The 21,719-nt window shown below is 42.4% G+C and overlaps 2 protein-coding genes across 7 annotated transcripts in view; one reads left to right on the top strand and one right to left on the bottom strand.

Annotated features, from left to right (window-relative positions):
* The window catches only part of DDIAS (DNA damage induced apoptosis suppressor), a 31,954-nt gene extending 24,716 nt beyond the window's left edge, over positions 1-7,238 (bottom strand). The window contains exons 1-2 of one of the 4 annotated variants that reach the window (XM_089331909.1): positions 6,759-6,857; positions 6,598-6,647 (exon numbers count right to left, since the gene is read on the bottom strand). The gene's annotated coding sequence lies outside the window, so the exon portion shown is untranslated. Of the gene's footprint in view, positions 1-6,597; positions 6,648-6,758 lie in introns of all 4 variants that reach the window. The other 3 variants (XM_008263336.5, XM_089331915.1, XM_089331917.1) reach the window with 3 other exon arrangements.
* A 43-nt stretch (positions 7,239-7,281) lies between these two features.
* PRCP (prolylcarboxypeptidase) overlaps positions 7,282-21,719 on the top strand; it is a 76,160-nt gene continuing 61,722 nt past the window's right edge. For 2 of the 3 annotated variants that reach the window (XM_008263350.5, XM_089331939.1), the window contains exon 1: positions 8,064-8,255. In XM_008263350.5, coding sequence (XP_008261572.2) covers positions 8,088-8,255 — 168 coding nt within the window. In that variant the 5' untranslated portion in view covers positions 8,064-8,087. Of the gene's footprint in view, positions 7,618-8,063; positions 8,256-21,719 lie in introns of those variants that run through there. The other variant, XM_017344368.4, reaches the window with a different exon arrangement.

The raw sequence follows: 21,719 nt of genomic DNA, 5'->3' as shown, positions 1-21,719 counted from the left end.
CTAACTTACCACAGGTAAAAAAATAAATACATGGTGCCAGCTTTGTGGTGCAATGGATAAAACTGCTGCCTGCAACACCAGCATCCTATGCATATGGGTGACATTTGAGTCTTGGCTGCTCCTTTCCAATCCAGTTCTCTGCTAATGGCCTGGGTAAAGCAGTGGAAGATGGCCCAAGTGCTTACTTAGGCCCCTGCCATCCATGTGGGAGACTCAGAAGCAGCTCCTAGCTTCGGTCTGGGTACCTCTCCCTGGCCATTGGGACTATCTGGGGAATGAACTAGTGGATGGAAGATCTTGCTTTCTTGTCTCTGTAAGTCTGTCTTTCAAATAAATCCATCTTAAAAATTAATTAATTAATTAAAATGTCACAGGAAGTTATACATAAGAAGCCCATATATAAATGTATTTTTTTTTTGTGGGAGGGCAGGAGTATAAATACATGTTGAGCCAAATTATAAACAGAAAGCTGCATGAAGAAGAGTGATTAGGTGAATCAACTATTTAATGGAATCAGGCTAATTCCCAATATATTATTTTCATTCTAGAGATTTTTTTTTTAAGATTTATTTTATTTATTTGAAAGACAGAGTTACAGAGAGAGGGAGAGACAGAGAGAGGTCTTCCATCCACTGGTTCACTCCCCAGATGGCCACAATGGCCAGAGCTGAGCTGATCTGAAGCCAGGAGCCAGGAGCTGCATCTGGGTCTCCCACATGGGTACAGGGGCCCAAGGACTTGGACCATCTTCTACTGCTTTCCTAGGCCCTTGCAGAGAGCTGGATCGGAAGAGGAGCAGCTGAGTCTAGAACCGGCGCCCATATGGATGTCAGTGCTTCAGGCCAGGGCTTTACCCCGCTGCGCCACAGCACTGGCCCTGAGATGGCTTTGTTAATGGGATGAGATATACAAAGCGATTTCAAAAAGTTAATGAATAAAAAGAATTAAAGGATGAGATCAGGGACCAGTGTTGTGGTATGGAGGGTTAAGCCACCATTTGGAGTGCTGGCATCCTATGGGGTTCTAATCCTGGCTGCTCCACTTCTGATCCTGCTCCCTGCTAGTGTGCCTGGGAAAGCAGCAGGCAATGGTCCAAGTGCTTGCACTCCTGTACCCATGTGGGAGACTCGGAAGAAGTTCCTGGCTTCTACCAGGCACAGCCCTGGCCGTTGTGGCCATTTAGGGAGTGAATCAGTGGATGAAGATCTCTGTCTCTCTCCGCCCTGTCTCTGTAATTCTGCCTTTCAAATCTTTTTTTTGTTTTGTTTTGTTTTAAAGATGAGTTTATTTTGGTGCAAAACCTTTATGAAATCCATGACTAGTTTTTCATAATATGTGTTTTCCATGAGTTTTTTGATGACTCCTCACATATATGGATTTCAAAATTTTTCACCCAAAGAAACTTCTCTTTTAATTTCATTCTCCATGAATTTTTTGAAGTACCCTCATATATGTTGCATTCTAATTCCAAGCTAGCTAAGTAGTTGTCAGACTTGAGTGTGCATCAAAATCACACCCAATAAAATAGATGGCTGGACCTGAATTGTGGAATTTGATTCAGTAAATCTGTGATGAAGATTGGAGAATCTGCATTTCTGACAAGTTCCTAGGTAATGGCCACACACTTGAAAACCATGGGCTTAGCCACTGAGACTGTCTGATGACGAACACTTGTGACTACATGGCTATAGGTATATCCCAAAGTCCAGGATCATTTCAGTCTCTTTTAGACTACTGTGTAATTCTTTGCCCTGATTCATTCTTGCTGACCTTTCAGTTTAACTTCCTCCCATCAAGTTCTTGAAAAGCACACTAATAATCTATGAAAATCCTCTCTCATAAACATGCATGCATATCAATATACTTTATTTTCTTCTTTGGGCTAGATTAGAAAATCCAGAATAATTGTTAAGCATTAGCTCCTGGAGAAAAAAATTCAGTTAAGTATTTAGTATAAATTGGCATATGCAGATGGTAATGAAGACAAGACAGAAAATTCTAAGATGTGAATCCTATAAAAGTTTATAATCCAGTCAAGTTCATAATTTCTTCTGATTGCTTTACAATGTCCAAAGTACTTTTACATCATTATCAGATGTGGAACTCATGTATTCTGATGAGTAGTTAACCATCCTTTCTAGTTCATTAATAGTAATGAATAGTAGCTTTACACTTGAGAATCTGGTCGTATTTGTTGAACAATTGTGCCCAAAGCATGAAATAACTCCTTTCAAAAACTAGTCCCTAGTTCTAATGACATGAGAGGGGAAAAAGGTATGACCAACTCTTTTCCCTTTCTTTTTTCTTCCCCAAACCGTTTTGGTCTTGCAAGAAAATCTTTGTCACTTTTTGCTCTCAGATTTCCATTGCATATTTTATAGGCCTAGAGGCATGGGAGGGGTGAGTATTTTGAAGTATTTCCTTAACTCTAACAGTCTCCTCCAAGGGCACATACTTTGTCTAATTATGTTTTTCAATCTGTGATTTTTAATATTCACACTACAAAACAAACAAAACATGAAACTCAGTTAGGGATCCTGTTATTGTTCTCTTATTTATTACCTGCACAGTGGCAATTTTCTTATGTGTCAATTAGATTGAAAAGGAATTTATCATCAGTCAAGAACAGGACTTTTCATCCCTATTCTCATTTCCCTAAATTCCAGTCAGCAAGCCATATAAATTGCTATAATAAATGCTTGCTTTCTTTTAATTCTCTCTATCCCTCTAAAACTAGCTACGCAGCTTTCCCCCTTAATTTTGAAATAACACATACAATTATTTGTTTCAACCTGCTTAAAAATACAGGGTTTTATTACCTATAATGAACTCAAATTTCTAGTACGCTTCCTTTCCCTCTCCAAAGACACATATTCTACCTAGAAAAACCAAGAAATTTCAGATGTTTATAAAGAAACAAACAAGTATTTAAAATTTTTAAATACATTCAATGGGTTCAACCACTTTTCCCAATTTTTACCTTTTTTTAAAAAGGTTTTTTGACAGGCAGAGTTAGTGAGAGAGAGAGACAGAGAGAAAGGTCTTCCTCTTTCTGTTGGTTCACCCCCCAAGTGGCCGCTACGGCCGGCGTGCTGTACTGATCTGAAGCCAGGAGCCATGTGCTTCCTCCAGGTCTCCCATGCGAGTGCAGGGACCCAAGCACTTGGGCCATCCTCCACCGCCCTCCCGGGCCACAGCAGAGAGCTGGACTGGAAGAGCAGCAACCGGGACTAGTACCTGGCACCCCAGCTGGGACTAGAACCTGGGTGGCGGTGCTGCAGGCGGAGGATTAGCCAAGTAAGCCACAGCGCCTGCCACAAATTTTTACCTTACTGACATTTCCTTAGTAAGATTTCATTTCAGGTAGTTATGATAACTGAGAGTTGTTCCAAATTTCTAAGTGGTCTCTGACCTTGAAAGCTCAACGAAATAACAGAGGCTTGGCAGACAGACTTCACTGTTGATGGCAATCAATAAAACTGATAGAACCCCTCAGATGAAATATTAAATTCCCATCATGTTATCTCTGGGGGCTATCCACAGCCAGTTAAGAATCTTTTGGCATGTCCTTCAGGTACCTGATATATCTGTACTCTATTTTTTTTCAATAACAGACATAACAAGCCCCTGAGAAATAATTTACTGACATTAACATGCAATTTTAGAAAAGAGAGACAGGGAGGTAGAGGACTGAAAATTAAATATGAAGATATTTCAAAAAAATTCATGGAATAATGAGCTATAAGCTTATTTTGGTGCAAAGCTTTTGGTTAAATTCATGCCTAGTTTTTTCATAGTTTCCATGAATGCTAAGACTCCTTATAAGCAAGAGAGAGAAAACCTTTAGTGAAAGGAGAAATATTGGTGAACAATACTTTTAAAACATAAACCAGAAAAGTGTTATTGCATAGAACAGTTTGTCCATTGACTTCCACTATTTATGAGACATTTATGACAAGGATGGAGACAGGGACAGGGTTACAGAAACAGAAAAACAGGTTTTTGTGTTCAAAGAATTTATAATCCATTGATTCAGACAATGTATAACTATCTGTGAAGAGATACAAAGGTACAAACAACATACACAAGCTCCAGGTTTCCATATCTCAACTGCTTACCTGAGCACTAATTGTACTTGGATGTCTCATAGACATCTCAAGGTTTGACTAACAATAAAATCTGAATTCTTAGTTTCTGCTCAAACTACTTTCCCTACAACTTTCTCCATAAGTAAATGGTACTACTTTCTAACCACTCAAGCCAGATACCTAATAGTCATCTTTATCTCTTTGTCACATCACATCCATCATTAAGTACTTAATTCTCTTTCTGTATCATAAATGAATATTCCCCATATAGTCTGCCGTCACCTTAATCCAAACTCCCCTACTTCTGCTGTTGCATTGCCTCTTAACTGCATGATCTGGTTCCTGCTTGGCTCTCCAGACTCATCTCAAGACACCATCGTCTTTTGTGAATATGTTCCAAGAATGCTGGTCTTAGGTTCTTGAACACTAGGATGCCAAGCTCTTTTCTTTCCCGGGCTTTTGTATGTCCTATTCAGTATTCAGAATGTTCTTCCTTTTCCTCTTTGGCATGGCCCTATCATTCTTAAAAGACTTCTCAGGGCCGGCGCCGCGGCTCACTAGGCTAATCCTCCACCTTGCGGCGCCGGCACACCGGGTTCTAGTCCCAGTCGGGGCGCCGGATTCTGTCCTGGTTGCCCCTCTTCCAGGCCAGCTCTCTGCTGTGGCCAGGGAGTGCAGTGGAGGATGGCCCAGGTGCTTGGGCCCTGCACCCCATGGGAGACCAGGAAAAGCTCCTGGCTCCTGGCTCCTGCATCGGATCAGCGCGGTGCACCGGCTGCAGCGGCCATTGGAGGGTGAACCAACGGCAAAAGGAAGACCTTTCTCTCTCTCTCACTGTCCACTCTGCCTGTCAAAAAAAAAAAAAAAAAAAAAAAAAAAAAAGACTTCTCAGACCAATCTAAATCCTGTAGTGACCCTGTTATTATCCTTCTTAAATCAATCCATAAAAGGAAACTTCCATTAGGTCAGAAATCTATCTTATTCACCATTGTAATGCAATGATTTGGCATAGAGGAATATCTGCAGAATGAATAATTACTGGGTGCTCTGTTATCCAGTCTTGGGGGCAAGAAAGGCTGCCTCACTTAAAAAAGGTCATGCAAACTGAGACCTATACAGTACAGGGGAAAAATCTGGGTTGGGGATGTGGTTAGAAAAGGTTTGAGGGTGAGAGGAAAAGACATTTTTTATGGTTGAAAACTAGGGCTGAGTGGTAGAAAAACACTGGAGATGGAGAGACAGGCAAAGGCCCAATAAGGAGCCAGGTTAAGGAGTTTGTATTAACAGGAGGACAAATAGGATTGAAAAGTTTTTTTTTTTTTTTTAAAGATTTATTTATTTATTTATTTGAAATTCAGAGTTACACAGAGAGAGAAGGAGAGGCAGAGAGAGAGAGAGGCCTTTCATCTGCCAGTTCACTTCCAAGATGGCAACAACAGCCGGAGCTGCTTCTATCTAAAGCAGGGAGCCAGGAGCTTCTTCCAGGTCTCCCACGTGGGTGCAGGGGCCCAAGGATTTGGGCCATCTTCCACTGCTTTCCCAGGTCATAGCAGAGAGCTGGATAGAAGTGGAGCAGCTGGGTCTTGAACCAGTGCCCATATGAGATGCCCCGCTTCAGGCCAGGGCATTAACATGCTGTGCCACAGCACCAGCCACAGGATTGAAAAGTAGGGAGAGTGGCCAGGTAAAATCTGTACTTTTGGGGCCAGCACTGTGGCAAAGCCACTGTCTGTGACACCAGCATCCCATATGCGTGCCCTTTGAATTCTGGCTGCTCCACTTCTGATCCAGCTCCCTGCTGAGTCACCTGAGAAAGCAGCTGAGGATGACCCACGTGCTTGGGCCCACTGCACCTATGTGGGAGATCTGGAGGAGGCTCCTGGCTCCCGTCTGGCCCTTGTGGCCATTTGGGGAGTGAACCAGCAGATGGAAGATCTCTCTGTCTCTACCTCTCTCTAATTCTGCCTTTCAAATAAATATATAAAATAAATCTCTAAAAACAAACAAACAAACAAACAAAAAACCCTGCATTTTCTCAGTCTGGCAGTGTGGAGTCTGGATTGGAAAGCAGCAACACTGAAAGCAGGAAAACCAGCTGGGAGTCTCTTTCACAGTTACATAGCAGTTATAGGGTTGATCCAAAGTAATGTCAGTGAAAGCGGAGACAAATAAACGGAGCTGAGCTATTCAAGGGACTGGTATGCTTGCTTGGATGTGAGAAGAGGAAGGATCTAGGAAACTTTCCAGTTTTTAGTTTGAGCATATGGGTAGGTTAAGCATTACTATAATCCCTGTGGACCATCAAAGCAGTTTGGGAAAGACCCCTTTTCAGTACGTACTACCCTGCACAGTAGGCAGCTGAAAACGTAAGCGAGAGTCGCCCCCTTTCCTATTTCCGGTTCTAGAACCCCCCCCCCCGTCACTAGCTCCACGGCACAACACGGTAAATGGTTTGCAAACGTTCGCGGAGTGACCTTAAAAGCACTGAGTGTAAAATAAAATGATGGACCTTTTTACTCCTCCACACGCACGTCCGCTCCTTTACAGAGAAATGAAGTCCTGAAGCAAACAAAATGCAGGGCTCAGAGTTTCACTCACAACAACGTAGAGGGCCTCGGTAGCAATCCCTGGCCATTGTTCTCCCCAAAAACCTCCTTCCCAGCTCCTCACCTGAGGCACAGGACTGGGGGACCAGCCCAGGCAACGCTCCGCGAACTACCGGAATCCACAGCTCCCCGGGCGCCCTCCAATCAAATCTCCCGCGCTCCCTTCCGCCGGAAGTGACGTTCGGGCCGTGGTTCCTGAGAGCCAATCACGAGAGGCGCCGCAAGGAGGGGCGCTAAGCCGCCAAATTCCGCGAGCATAGTGAAATAACTTTTCGTGTGAAACTAGGGTGGAGGCATGTTTGAGGGGATTTCTTTCCCGCCTGATGGAGCAGTACTACTACGTAAAGCCGACTTGGAGGCAGAGCGGAGGCAGCTGGGCGAGGAGGTCCCGGGGAGGCGTGGCAGCGGGTGGCACTGCCTTGGGGGCTGTCCGGCGGGTTGACTGGAAGAGAATAGAGTTGGCTGAGTCGGGAGGACTGAGGGCGGCGCTGTCTGAGGCGGGTGGCAGGACGGGGGGCGGAGGGACGAAAGGAGTGGCAGTGACAGGGAGAGAGCTGGGCCCTCGAGTGAGTTAGCAGGTTCCTGGAACAGAAAGGAGGCGTCACCAGGAAGAAGAGTCGCAAACTGGGCGGGATTCGGGCCAAGTGGGCTCTGAGCGACCTTCCTAAGGGGCGGGTTGAGCGGGCAGCTGGGAGGGGTTGGTGCACCAGAACACCGGTACCACGGGAGGCGACAGAATGGAGGTTAGCTGCGAGGCGCGCGACCTTTGGAGCCGGACGGAGGGGGCTGCCAAGCCCCGCTCCCCTGTCCGCTCTCTGAGTGACCCAGTACAAGTCCCTACACCTCCCTGAGACCCAGTTTCCTTGTCTGTGAATGACAGAACGATCGTGCAGGAAGCGCAGATGGTTGAATTCGGTGACATGGTATGCGCGCTGTCATGTTTACTTTTGGACGGGCATGTAGTGAACAGTCAATGTTGTCATAGTAGCTATTATTACCATGAGGGATTTGCCGAGGGCAGGGTGGTACCGCAACGGACTTGCAGTGCCCAGGGTAGGGTTCGGGGGTGAGAGTAAAGGTAGGGGTGTAAAGTGATGTTCTGTAACTTGGGTTTTAACTTGCCCGGCGCTATAGACAAAGATGGGATACGGCCAGGGCAGACTCGGGGTGTGACCGCAATGAAGGTGCGCTCAGGTGAAGGGATGGCTCGTGAGGGAAGTGGAGTGGAAGCAGCGCCCTAGGACACAGGGGGCGGCGTGGTTGAGGGGCTGGCTGGCTTTGGGTCTGCCGGGGGAGGAGCCGGTATGCAGTAGGCGGAGCTGTGGGCTGTGCCGGGCTGGGACGGCGCGGTTCTGCGTGTCGCCCTTTCACACTGCAGCCGGCAGCCTGAGCCATGGGCCGCGGAGCCCTCTTGCTGCTGCTCTTGGCTCTTCTGGCGCCTGGAGCCGCCGTAATCCTCCGGCCAGCCCTAAGGACTCTTGGCAGCCTACATTTGCCAACCAATCCCACGTCCCGCCCTGCTCTAGCCAACAACTACTCAATTCTCTACTTCGAGCAGAAGGTAAGAGCCAGGGGAAGAGGAGGGAGGTTCGCCGTCCCAGGCCCAACCGCCAGGACTCCAGCCCCACAGAGCCCGGGCAACCCAGCCTACTCCCGTTCGGATCTTCTACTACCTAGGACCTATCCGGTCTTTGATTCACACTTTCCCAATGGGGGCTCCATTTCCCAGTGCTATTTAAAATTTCTCCTACCATTATCAATAATTCTCTTGATTCAGGCTCATCTGTAATTGGCTACAACCATCACTTAAACAACTCCTGCTCCCATATAAATTCTCTTGGTTTTCCTCCACATTCAAATTATTGAATCACAACTCTGGCCCCTAGTCTGTGGTGACAGGCATTCTTTGCCTCACAAGCAGTCCCTAAATACACATTTTCATATCTTTACCTATTAGGTATTGTAGAATATTTATCCAGTCTAAAACACCAGTCTGTCAACTCGAGATTAGCTTAAAGTTGACTTTGTAGTGCTTTCATTAGTAATTTTTGTCAGTCCCTGTTCCCTATAAGATAACTTATATAGCCTGTGTTTTTCAAGAAAGTTGTAGAAATATGTCAGGACTTAAAATGTGTGGGGGGAATTAGTCTCTGTGTTCTGTAACTAAGTTTAAATTTTTTAAAATTTTAATTGTATTTGAAAGGTAGAGACAGAGATCTCCCCTCTGCTGGTTCACTCCCCAAATGCCTGCAACCAAGGGGTCCAGGGTAAAGCCAGGAATCAGGAACTTCATTCAGGTCTTTCAAGTGGGTACCAGGGACCCGATTACTTGAGCCATCAATCAGCTGCCTCCCAGGATACACATTAGCAAGAAGCTGGATCAAAAGTGGAATGGCTGAGATTCAGACAAGGCACTCTGATATAGGATATGGGCGTCCCAAGCTGTGACTTAATGGCTGTGCCAAATGTCTTCCCTTTTAACTTGAGTTTAGAGTTAAGAAAGTCTGGATGCCTTTTGTGCTTGGCTGTGACATGAGGCAATCTGCAAGTCTGAATGGGAAGTGCATTCTGCGTGAAATGACAAGAAACCCTTTCGGTTCTGTGTTTCTGCGGGCCTGCATAAAGATAGGCAAAAAGTTGGGAAAGGTTGAGATTAGAAAGAGTGCAAGAATTTGGATCTTGGAGTCTTGGCTTTAGGACTCAGATGATCCAGGATTCCTCCCTGCCAGCTCTGCAACCTTTGGTAAATTGTAGTACATCTCTCAGCCTTATTTCTTGATCTCCTGGCAGGAGTTGCGATGATTAAATGAGAGCTTTGTCCCTATTAGAGTACATGGCTACAATTTATTAAATGCATACACTTGTTAAATGCATGGTTACAGATATATGTGAGTTGTTAATAGGAATTTGGGATAGATGGTGTGAGCTTGTAGAATAACTTGTAACCCAGAGATTTGAATTTGAGTTTATGAGGAAAAGAAAGTGTTTTATTTTTAGCAGAAACACCAAGAAAACGGACATCTTTCTTGAACACTCTAGGGCACAGTTTTTTCATTTATAAAATTAGAGATTGGGATAAGAATTGATGTGTTTTAGACTTTACTGAGGAAAATTAAAGGCTCTTTAGAGAGCTATCTCAGATCTGGGTGAGGGCTGAAGTGGAGACCAAGTCAGGTCTTCCAACAACTTCCTGGCCTCTTTTCACTTGGAGCTCTCTACTTTTATCTGTTTTCCCATATTAGGATTTTATATATGGCAATTTTCATAATTTTATTGCCAGAGTAAAATTAGGGAAGAACTCTTGGAATAGAAGATCTCAAAAAATCCCTATAGGAATTGATGAAAAAGAACTATTAACAGAAAAAAAAGGGAGAAATGAAAGGACAGAAGGGAGTGATCTTGAAATTTATATACCTTTGTTGTATTTTAGTTGGTTGGTCACTTTGCTCTTTAGAAATATAAATTTAAGGCTGGTTCTTTTTCCATTTTTGGTGATCTGCAAAATATTTTGCTCTACTCAGCTACCTTTTACCCATTTTTATATTTAGTTTCTATTTTAGGACACAGAGTCTATGACATATCTTTATTATCATTATAAAATTTTCCTTACATCAGCTCCAAATGAATTTTCTTTCTTCCTTTTTTTGAGAAAAACTTACACTTAATGTATTTGTTGCATAATTATAGTTAGAATAGTTGGTCACTTCTATGTAGATTTTTAATTGGAAATGACTGCAAACTCTAATTTTTTAGTTAGAGCACATGAAATACTTTTATGTCTATTAGAAATAAAATTATTATAACCGAAAGGCCCAGTTTTTAATTAATTTTAATTAAAAATTTAATAATTTAATTTTTATCAAACTTTATAATGATTTATCTATCTACCCAGAAGACCAGTCTAGTTCTAGCTGTCCATATATGTGCATAAAAGACATAGATTTATGGAGTGGTCTCACAAAAAGGATTAGCCTATGGCCTTGTCCCTTCTCTGTTTAATAAATCCTTCAGGATAAAGGCCAAACACCTTGGCATGAAATCCTTTATTCTTCCCCACATAACCCCAGATGGCTTTTCCAGCTTTGTATCCTGCCATAATGCTTTATCCCCACTCTCATATACATGCACTTTTGGACAGAATGCAGACTCAAGTGGGTTTTACTGTGTGGGAAAGTCTATCTGAAATGTCATTTCTCTGCTCTGCTGGTTAAACTTATACTTCTGCTGCAGCTGAGATGACATTTCTGTGTAAACTTCTTGACTTCTTTAGTGAAATTTAGTTGGTCTTTTTTCATCCTGCACATTTACTATTTTTTATGTGTTTCTTTGGCTAGATAGCACTCTCTAGTACCTACAAAAAGTGTAAAACACAATAAATAGTTGTTAAGGGAGTGAATGACTACCTGAAGAGAGCCTAAACAAAGCAAAGGCTACCATTATTTAATTGATTTTTTTTAATATTTCTTTTTATATCTCCTATTATTTGCCAGTTATTTTTATTCCTTTTTTCAAAGTCTTCAAATGTTGATTTAATAGGAATATTATATTTTGCCTGAAATAGCTGAATCAGACTAGAGAAAGGTGGTACCCATATCACATTAGCACATTAAGGCTGAGGGTACATGTGTGATGCCCGGGTCATAACCAGTCTCCTAAGATACATAACTTGTGATTACAAGGTTTTATTGTCTTGTCTCCCAGTCCTTTAGGCTAGAATGTGAATCTTGAGGTCATTTTACTGTGTGATGAATTAAGGAAGGAGAATGGTTTCTGTCAGGCCACCATTTTTGTTTTTAAAGATTTATTTATTTTATTTAAAGGCAGAATTACAAAGCGAGAGGGGGAGAGCGAGATCTTCCATCTGCTGATTCACTTCCCAGATGGCCACACCTGAAGCCAGGAGCCAGGAACTTCTTCCAGGTCTCCCAAGTGGGTGACAGGGGCCCAAGCACTGTGCTATCTTCTGCTGCTTTCCTGGGCCATTAGCAGGGAGCTGGATCAGAAGTGGAGAGGCTAGGACTCAAATCAGCACCCATATGAGTTGTTGGCACTGCAAACTGCAGCTTTACCTGCTATGCCACAGCGCTGGCCCCAGGCCATCATTTTTCTGAGTAGTAAACTATAGTGCGATATCTCCTATGTTAGGATTCTTTAGAGAAATAAAACCAGTAAAATTTCCCTCTCTCTCATCTTTCATCTATCTTAAAGAATTGTCTTATGTAACTATGGAAGTTTAGCAAGTCCAAGATCTACCAGGGAGGCTGGGAGGCTGGAGACCAAAGAACTTGATAGAGCTTGAATACAGTAGTAGCTAAGAGCACAACTGGGAGCTAACTTTTTCTTTGCCTGAAAACATTTTCTATCATATGAAACTCTGTGACACATGAAAGGAAGCATAGGAAACTACTATTTTTTTTCCTACGCTATTTTGAATTTTAGTAAATGTGGAGGATAAATTGGTAATGGATGTATTCTTTTAGGTTTTTGGAAATTCCTTCTCTTCCTGATAATAACACTATCTTGCTGATAGTTGAGTATTTAATGTTTTACCAGCTAATGCTAAAATGTAATTATAATAAAAATTAACCTCAGGTTTTTTACTGATTTGTTATATCCCTTTGTCAGTGTATTGCAGGGACTTTGTGCTTTAGAGGTTTAAGACATTTAAAACATTTTCAAAGTTTAGGTTCTAGTATCAGCCCTGCCACTAACTTATGTCATGGTCTTGGGCAAGTTGCTTAACTTTTAAGGTCTTGTACTAATCTGTAAGATAAGAGGATTAGATCTACTGATCTCAGTCCTGTTGTTCACTGAGTGCTTCCTGTCTACAGAGGACTGCATTAGGTAGGAACAGTGAGGATGTGGGCACAAATTCTGTTTTTTTTGCCCTAACATTAATTACCCTGGGCTAATTGAACCTAAATATTTTTTTCCATATTGACTATGAATAAGGTACATACCCATATCATATGAAACATTTTAAAATTGAAAGTCAATCATCTCTACTACTGAAGCAGTATTTATGATATAGATAATTTATGTTTGTGATTTTAAAGTTTGGTTGTTAGGGCAGCATTGTGGTACAGTGGGTTAAGTCACTGCCTGCTACGTGGGCATTCCACTTGAGTGCTGGTTCAAGTTTCAGCTTCTAATCCATCTGCATGCTAATGCTCCTGGGAAAGCAGCAGAAGATGGTCTAAGTACTTGGGCTCCTGTCACCTGTGTAGGAGAGTTGGATGGAGTCCCAAGCTCCTGCCTTAGGCCTGGTCCAGTTTCTGGCCATTGTGGCCACTAGAGGAATATACTAGCAGTTGGAAGACATCTCTTTCTCTCCCTCTGTTATGTAAGTCTGCCTTTCAAATAAATAAGTTAATCTTCCCCTTTTTTAAAAAAATAAATAAAATTTGCTTGGTTATGGGTAGATTGTTGAAGAAAAGAGCTTGACAGTATGTCTCGTCTTTATTCCTAATGTCTAATATGGTACCTTCTACATGGTCATTCTTAATGAAAGTATTTTGAATTGAAAAAATTCAAAATGGCATAGAGGTAAAGCTGCCACCTGTGACACCAGCATCCTATATGGGCGCTGGTTCGAGACCCAGCTGTCCCATTTCTAATGCACCTGGGAAAGCAATGGAAGATGGCCCATGTCCTTGGGCCCCTGCACCCATATGGGAGACCTGGGAGTAACTCCAGGTCCCTGGTCATTGCGGCCATTTGGGAAGTGAACCAGCAGATGGAAGACCTCTCTCTCTGTCTCTCCCTTTATCTTTCTGTGACTCTGCCTTTCAAATAAATAAAATATAAATTGAAAAATTAATCAAAATTAAAATGAATAAGAAGAGGTGGAAGAATAAAATGAAACATGTAGCTTGTGTCTAATGCATTAGTAATGATTATGATCTGTTACCACTTAATAAAAACTGTATGTGCCATGAGTACTGTGCTAACTACTCAGTAGATATTCACTTATTTAATCCCTATACACATCCTATGAGGTAGATGCTATGATTATGCCACTTGATAGGAAAAGTTATACAGAGAAGTTACGTGTACAAACTTTAGCACTTATGAGCACCATTTTGTTTTCTGAAAATGAACTTTGATGAGTTTCTAGCTCTAAAATGAATGTCAGGGATCGACTTGTAGAGCAGCAGGTTAAACTTCTATCTGCAATAGCAACATATTGTAGTATAGATTTGAGTTCCAGTTGCTCCACTTCCAATCCAGCTTCTTGCTAATATACCTGGGAAGGCAGCAGAAGATAGTCCAAGTGCTTGTACCTCTGCCACCCATTGTAGGAGACCTAAATGGAATTCCTGGTCCTGGCTTTGTTCTGGCCTGGACCTGGCTGTTGCAGCCATTTGAGAAGTGAACCAGCAGATGGAAGATCTGTCTCTGTCTCTGTCTCTGACCCTGTCCCTGTCTCTCATTCTGTCTCTGTTGCCCTGCCTTTCAAATAAATAAATAAATCTTTAAAAACAAGATAAAATGAATTTCATCAACTTGCTTGTTGTATAAGTTTAAGTTAGGTTATGCTGCTGTAACAAAAATCTAAAATTTCAATGACTTAATCCAACAAAAATTTATGAGTCTTCTATGTTTCCAGTGGAGTGAGTAGAGGATCACAGAGATTGAGTGACTGATGGAGGCTTTCTCTTAACATAAGCCTCAAAGACCACTGTAACAATGGGAAAAGAACATGGAAGGTCTAACATGATTGCCTCAGCCTGGAACTGACACATATCACTTCCTCTCACAACTGATTAAATGATTGCATCTAACCACAGGACACGTAGACAAAAAGTATTGACTTTGGAGTGCCTAGAAGCAAAGACAGTGCTGATGACTACCATACTCAGTCAGTCATTTACCCACCCACTCAGTGCTTATCCAGTACCTTTTATATGTCCAGGCTTTGGGCTGGACCCTAGAGAGGCGGAGATGACTAAGTCCTTAAGGACCTCAAATTGCACTTGTTGACTGTATCAAACTTGTATCTAAAAAACAGAAAAGCACTGAATTTTTAAAAATATTTTATAATTACAATTCACAGATTGCTTCACAAAATATCCCTTAAGTGAGGCAGTGCTGCTGAATATTTTCTTGCTTATCACATAGTAGTTCACTAACCTGAGTTAGATACATTAAAGCACATGATAATTTATTTATTCATGCCATCATTCAATAATAATTATTTTGCCTGTAACAATGAAAGCAAAATTGTATCAATATTTATATATAAAAAATCTTAAATATGTTTTGGTAAGTGTTGGGTAATTGTTCATCAAAAAGGAGAAACCAACATTGATAATTTTTATTACCTACTTAGGAAATATGTATGTGATGGGAGAATTTATAAAAATCTTTTTTCCTTTATAGTCACAGTTTAAGAAACATCCAAGTTATTATTCAAGATCAGTGAATGAATAATGAACATTTATTGATTATTCTGCACCGAGTACAGTGTTTGAGTCTTTCACATATCTATTTTTAATGACTGTAATCACTTAAAATTTAAAAACTATTTGAGAAGCAGAGAGAGTTCTTTTTTTTAAGAGGTTTATTTTTTTATTTGAGAGGTAGAGTTACAGACAGAGAAAGGGAGAGACACAGAGAAAGGTCTTCCATCCACTGGTTCATTCCCCAAATGGCTGCAGACAGCCGGAGCTGAGCAGATGTGAAGCCAGGAGCCAAGAGCTCCTTCCAGGTCTCCCACATAGGTACAGGGGCCCAAGCACTTGGGCCATCTTCCACTGCTTTCCCAGGCCTTCAGTAGAGAGCTGGATTGGAAGAAGAGCAGCCGGGACATGAATCAGCGCCCACATAGTTTGTCAGTGCCTCAGTGGGAGGCTTAGCCTATTATACCACAGCACCAGCCCCAGAGAGAGGTTTTTTTTTTTTTTTTTTTTTTTTTTTTTTTTACAGGCAGAGTGGACAGTGAGAGAGAGAGAGAGACAGAGAGAAAGGTCTTCCTTTGCTGTTGGTTCACCCTCCAATGGCCACCGTGGCTGGCGCACTGCGGCTGGTGCACCGCGTTAATCCAAAGGCAGGAGCCAGGTGCTGATTTGGGCCATCCTCCACTGCACTCCCGGGCCACAGCAGAGAGCTGGCCTGGAAGAGGGGCAACCAGGACAGAATCCGGCGCCCCGACCGGGACTAGAACCCGGTGTGCCGGCGCTGCAAGGTGGAGGATTAGCCTAGTGAGCCGCGGCGCTGGCCGATAGAGTTCTTATCCATTGATTCACTCCTGAAATTCCACCAGCCAGGGCTTGGCTGAGGCTGAAGCCAGAAGCTGGGAATTCATGCCAGGTCGCCCACGTCGGTGGAAGGATTAATTGGGTAGTTACTTGAGCCATCAGTGCAGCCTCCTGGGGTCTGCACTTGGCAGCTTGCTGGAAGAGGAGCTAGAGCTGAGAATCAAACCCAGGCACTCTGATGTGGGGTGTGGGCAACTTAAGCATCATCTCAAATCACTAAGTTAAAAGCCTGCCCCTACAATCACTTTTTGAAATAGAAGGTTTAATTATTGTTCATACAGGTTGTCTTGATCAAGCTATTGAGGGATAATGACAGTATTGTGAGTCACATTTTAATCTATTTCAAGTTCTGTGATCTTTTGTTAACATCATGATGCTCCTGTGTTCTTCTGCAAGTAGTAATAAAACTGATGTCTTTGCATCTGTTTATATTCCACATTCATTCAGTCTTTCAAACAACCCTGTGAGGTAGATACTAATCCTAACTTTAGAGGTAAAACTACTTTAGTCAGAAAGATCAAAAAAAGAAGGAAGCATCCAGGGCTGATATTGTGCTACAGTGGATTAAGCTTCTGCCTGTGTAATTGGCATCCCGTATCAGAACATTACTTCAAATTCTGGCTGCTCCACTGCTGATCCAGCTCCCTGCTAATGTTCCTGGGAGACAGAGAAAGATAATCAAGTACTTGGGCTCCTGCCATACTTGTGGGAGTCCCAGATAGACTTCCAGTCTCCTGGCTTCGGCCTGGCCCAGTGCAGCCCTGGCTATGTGGCCATTTGGGGAGTGAACCAGCAGATAGATCTCTCTGTCTCTCCCTCTCCCTGTCACTCTGCCTTTCAAATAAAATAGTTTTCTTTTTTTTTAAAGGAGGCAACATCTAAAATATTTGTGAATCTCTTGGCTTTTCAACCACAGATTGTAAATAATTTGTAGTATATATCAGTAAAATAGAATATCATTAGTCCTTCAAAGTTATGGGTTTGAAATATATCTGACCTGGGGAAAATATTCTTGCATTAATTATGAATAGAAAAAAAAGCGGAAATTAGAAAACTGGATGTACAATGTTGTATTAGTCTGTTTTCCAGTGCTAAAACAGAATACCTCCCCTTGACTTGGTTGCCTGACTAGCTCAACTGGTAGAAATGAGACTCTAATCCCAGGGTTGTGGGTTCAAGCCCCACTCTTACATAAACAATCAGAAAGGGGAAATACCCCAGGACAGATTAAACAAAATACCTGCAACTGGTTACTTTATAAAGAAAATAGGTTTATTTTGTTCATAGTTTGGGAGGCTGAAAGTCCAAATAGCATGGTGCAAGTCTACTAAGGAACTTCCCTTGGCTATGTCACATCACACATGCATGCCATATTAAAGTGCTGGTTCAAGTCCTGGCTACTTTATCTTCAATCCAGCTTTCTGGTAGTGTGGTGGGGAAGGCAGTGGATGATGGCCCAAGTACTTGTATCCCTCCCACCCATGTGAAAAACCCAAATGGAGTTCCCAACTCTTGGCATTGGTCTGGCCTAGTCCTGGCTGTTGTGGGCATATGGGGAGTGAACCAGTGAATGGAAGATCTCTCTCTTTCTCTCTGTCCTTCTTCTTGTGTCACTCTGCCTTTCAAATAAATCCTTTTTTTTTTTTTTTAAAGGAAAGATTTCCAGAGGAATTTATGCCCTTGTGAAAGAGAAGGAAAAGAGTTAAGGTCACCTAAATAGAACCAGATGATGTGTTTTCATCACCTCTCAAAGCCTTCCTTATCAGTCTGCTTTTAATTCCTTTTGCTGCCAGCAGCAGATAGGAGATTATACACTTATTTCCATAGTTTACTGCAAGTCGCTTTGCAAATGATTCTCAAATCTATAGTTGTCAGCCTTTGTTTCAGAAAAACGTGGTGTATGAAAACTAGCCACCAAAGGTAGAAGGACTAAAAAACTGAAGAAGGAGGACAAATCTAAGACTACATAAAGTGTAATTTATTCGGTATATTTAAGGACAGATGTATTAAAGGACAATCTTAAGATAATGCATCCCTGTACTGGAGTTAGCCTGTGGCTAAATTAAATGTCCCTGGACTTTCTCAAGGAACATTAACACTCCTGAGATAAGATAAGGGATATTCAGAGTCTGGTTATCCTATTTTTTTTTAAGGTTTATTTATTTTACTTGAAAGGCAGAACAACAGGGAGAGAGAAACAAAGAGAGAGAAAGTAATCTATCTACTGGTTTACTCCCTAAATGACCTCAATGGCCAGGGCTGGCCTAAGCTGAAACCAGGAGCCCAGAATTCCATCTGGGTCTCCCACATAGGTGGCAGGGGCCTAAGCACTTGGATCATTTTCTATTGGGCAAAATAGCAGGGAGCTGGATCAGAAGCAGAGCATCTGGGGCTCGAACTGGCACTCCTAGCAGGTTATCTTAGTGATTTCTTTATCCCATGAGAGTTGGGATGACTATCAGGGTTATCGAAGGACAAGATGATAGGTACCTCCAGAATAGCTGCAGTCATGTTGAGGTGAATGCCTACAATCTCTCTGTTTTTTCCACTGCCCCCCTCCCAACCATTTCTGTAAGAATAACTATAGATAGTACTTATTGAGCTCTTACTATGTGCCAGGCAGTTACACATATTAGTGCATTACACATATTAGTGCAGTTACACATATTAGTGCCAGTAAGTTACACATATTAGTGCATTAGTTCTCACGGTGACCTGGCAAGGTCTTTTTACTTCTATCTCTAATTTATAGATGGGGAATGTGAGACCCAGAGTATTCCAGGTCTCCCATGTGGCTAGCAGGGGCCCAAATACTTGGACAACCTTCTGCTGCTTTTCTCAGGCCATCAGCAGGCAGCTGGGTCAGAAGTGGAGCAGCTGGGACACAACCAGTGCCCATATGGGATGCCTGCATTGTAAGCAGCAGCCTTACCCACTACACCACGACATCGGCCCCAAGATACAGAGTGGTATAATCACTACTCTAGTCTACTTCCTAATGTTTCTGTGTTGAGTTTCAGTTGGTTTGACTCAGAACTAGGCTTATCTGGTGAGATGACTTGGTCCAACTTTCTTGTGGTGGCACAACTATCATTTAAAATAATATTTATTATCGCATAGTGGGTAAAACTGCCACCTGTGATGCCAGTATCCCAAAAGGTGCCAGTTTGTGTCCTGGCTGTTCCACTCCTGATCCAGCTTCCTGCTAATAGCCTAGGAAAAGCAGCAGAAGATGGCCCAACTGCTTGGGTTCCTGCCACCCAAGTGGGAGACCCAGATAAAGCTCCTGGCTCCTCGCTTCTGCCTGGCCCAGCCCTGTTTATTGTGGCCATCTAGGGAGTGAACTAGTACATGGAAGATTTCTCTCCCTCTGTCTCTCTGTAGCTCTGATGTTCTAACAAGTGAATAAATCTTAAAAAAAAAGAAATATTTATTGAGGGTCTGCATATATACCAGGCACGTTTCTGGAGAAAAAGGATGGATTGCTGATGTGGAGCTGATTTTCTAGTTGTGAAACAAAAAGACAACCAAGTAAATATCAAATAAGTAAAATTATAAATAGTAATGATTGCCTTGAAAGATATAAACAAGGTAACATGTGAGAATATGAGGTATAGTATATGGAAAAGCCTTTATGTCAGGAAGACTTCCCTGAGGGAGGGACAATGGACATGAGAGGGAGCAGAAAGCATGAAGTCCCCAAAGCTTGGCGTGTCAGGTATTTTTGGTTCTTTCTCTGCATTCCTTGCTGTTACCTAGATGAGTTGATTCCCTCCTCAGAGTACATATGTTATTTTACTTGCAGAGCCCTCATCCTTGTAGCTCCTGTTCCTGCCTCCCCTGACTACTGGAAGCTTCCAGTCCCCCATCCACTGCAGCTCCTGTGGGACATCAGTTAATTCACCCCTACTTTCAATCCATTCTTCTACTTGTAATCTGTAAAGATTCCTTTTGTTTGCTTTATTAGGAACAAAATTCTGTAGCATTCCAAGCCTTTCACTCCATGACCCTAACCCACCTTTCTAGCTTTCTAATCTATTCTCCACACTTGGCCTTTCCCTTTCCTGTCTCTATATCTTAGTCTGCAGTGTTTCCTTTGCCTGGAATGTCTCTTTCCCATAGCCCTTCCCCTCTATCACTTCCATCCATCTTTAAGACCCATCTCAGACACTGCCCCCTGTAACAGCCCCTTCCCACTCACTTTACTTCCCTTTCTTTCTTTCAAGATTTATTTATTTATCTGAAAGACAGAGTTACATAGAGAGAAAAGAAAAAACCCAGAGAGATCCTCCATCTGCTTGTTCACTCTCCAGATAGCCTCAATGGCTGGAGCTGGGCCAATCTGAAGCCAGGAATTTCTTCCAGGTCTCACATGTGGGTTCAGGGGCCAACATACCCAGGCCATCTTCCTATGCTTTCCCGTGTATATCAGCAAGGAACTGGATTGGAAGTGGGTGTTAAACTGGTACTCATTTGCTCATATGGGATGCAGGCACTACAGGCAGTGGCTTTAACTGTTATGCCACAGCACTGGCCCCCAGGAGCCATTTCTTAATCCAAAGAATGTGTGATTGATCAAAGGTTTCTTTATATTTCTTCATATCTTCTTTTAGCCTTGTGTGATAATCTTTTGTACCCGTATTTTAGTCCTCTTTTAAAGAAGAAATCTTATCTTAAAATATCTGTACTTCTTTATAGTATAATTGTTCTACCTACTGTGTTGTCTTCACAAATCTAATGATCCCCTCCACCTTCCTGCTCCCCTACACATTGACGTAAGGAAGAAAGTCTCCTTAAAGACAATTGTGATAATTGCGTGCTACATTTATTTATTAGCTAAAGTACACTTAAGATTTTGCTTTTTATCAGCAAACATAAGGCAATTAACTATGATTATTTCTGTTTTTTTTTTTTTTTTTTAATTTTGTTGGGGCTGGTGTTGTGGTATAGTGGACTAAGCTGGTGCCTGCAATGCTGGCATTCCTTATTAGAGCACTGGTCTGAGTTCTGGCTGCTCTGCTTCCAACCTAGCTCCCTGATGATGTGCCTGGGAGAGTAGAGGATGGCTCAAGTACTTGAGCCCCTGCCATCCACATAGGAGACTCAAATAGATCTCTGGGCTTTTGGGTTTGGCCAGGACCAGCTCTGGCCATTATGGATGTTTGAGAAGTAAACCAGTGGGTAGAAGATCTCTCTTTCTCTCAGAATTTCTGTCTCTCCCCCTATCCTTCAAATAAGTAAATAAATAATCTTACTTTTTTGTTGTTGTTGTTGTTTAAATGTGGGAGGTAGAGAGATAGAGATCTTCCATCTGCTTATTTACTCCCCAAAGGCCTACAACAGCTGGAGCTGGGTCAGTCTGAAGCCAGGACCCTGAAACTCAATGTATGTGTCCCATGTAGGTAGCATGGACTCAAATAATTGAGCTATTATCTGCTGCCCCTCAGAGTGCACATTGGCAGGAAGTGGACTGCAAGCAGGCACTCTGATATGAGATGCAGATGTCCCAAGCAGCGACTTAACCTTTATGCTAAATGCCTGCCTGTTATCTCTGTAAATCTGTACTTTCTATTGCATACACATCAGTTATTTCTCATTGCCCTGCTGTACAGGGACAGAAAGAAGCAGCTGTTCTGTATCTGTCAGGCCCATGATATTCTTGACTGCACATATTGTGTAGACTACCCACAGGGGTTACGAAAAACCAAGTTGGTTGAAGTTAGATGTTCTCAGGAGCTCTTTTTGAGCAGCCCTATAGTTTGATT

This window comes from Oryctolagus cuniculus, chromosome 1, assembly GCF_051225735.1.
Source record: "Oryctolagus cuniculus isolate XC-2025 breed Fujian yellow rabbit chromosome 1, ASM5122573v1, whole genome shotgun sequence".
Taxonomy (NCBI): domain Eukaryota; kingdom Metazoa; phylum Chordata; class Mammalia; order Lagomorpha; family Leporidae; genus Oryctolagus; species Oryctolagus cuniculus.
Note: the sequence above shows the minus strand (reverse complement) of the source record. Positions and strands in the feature narration are given on the sequence as shown.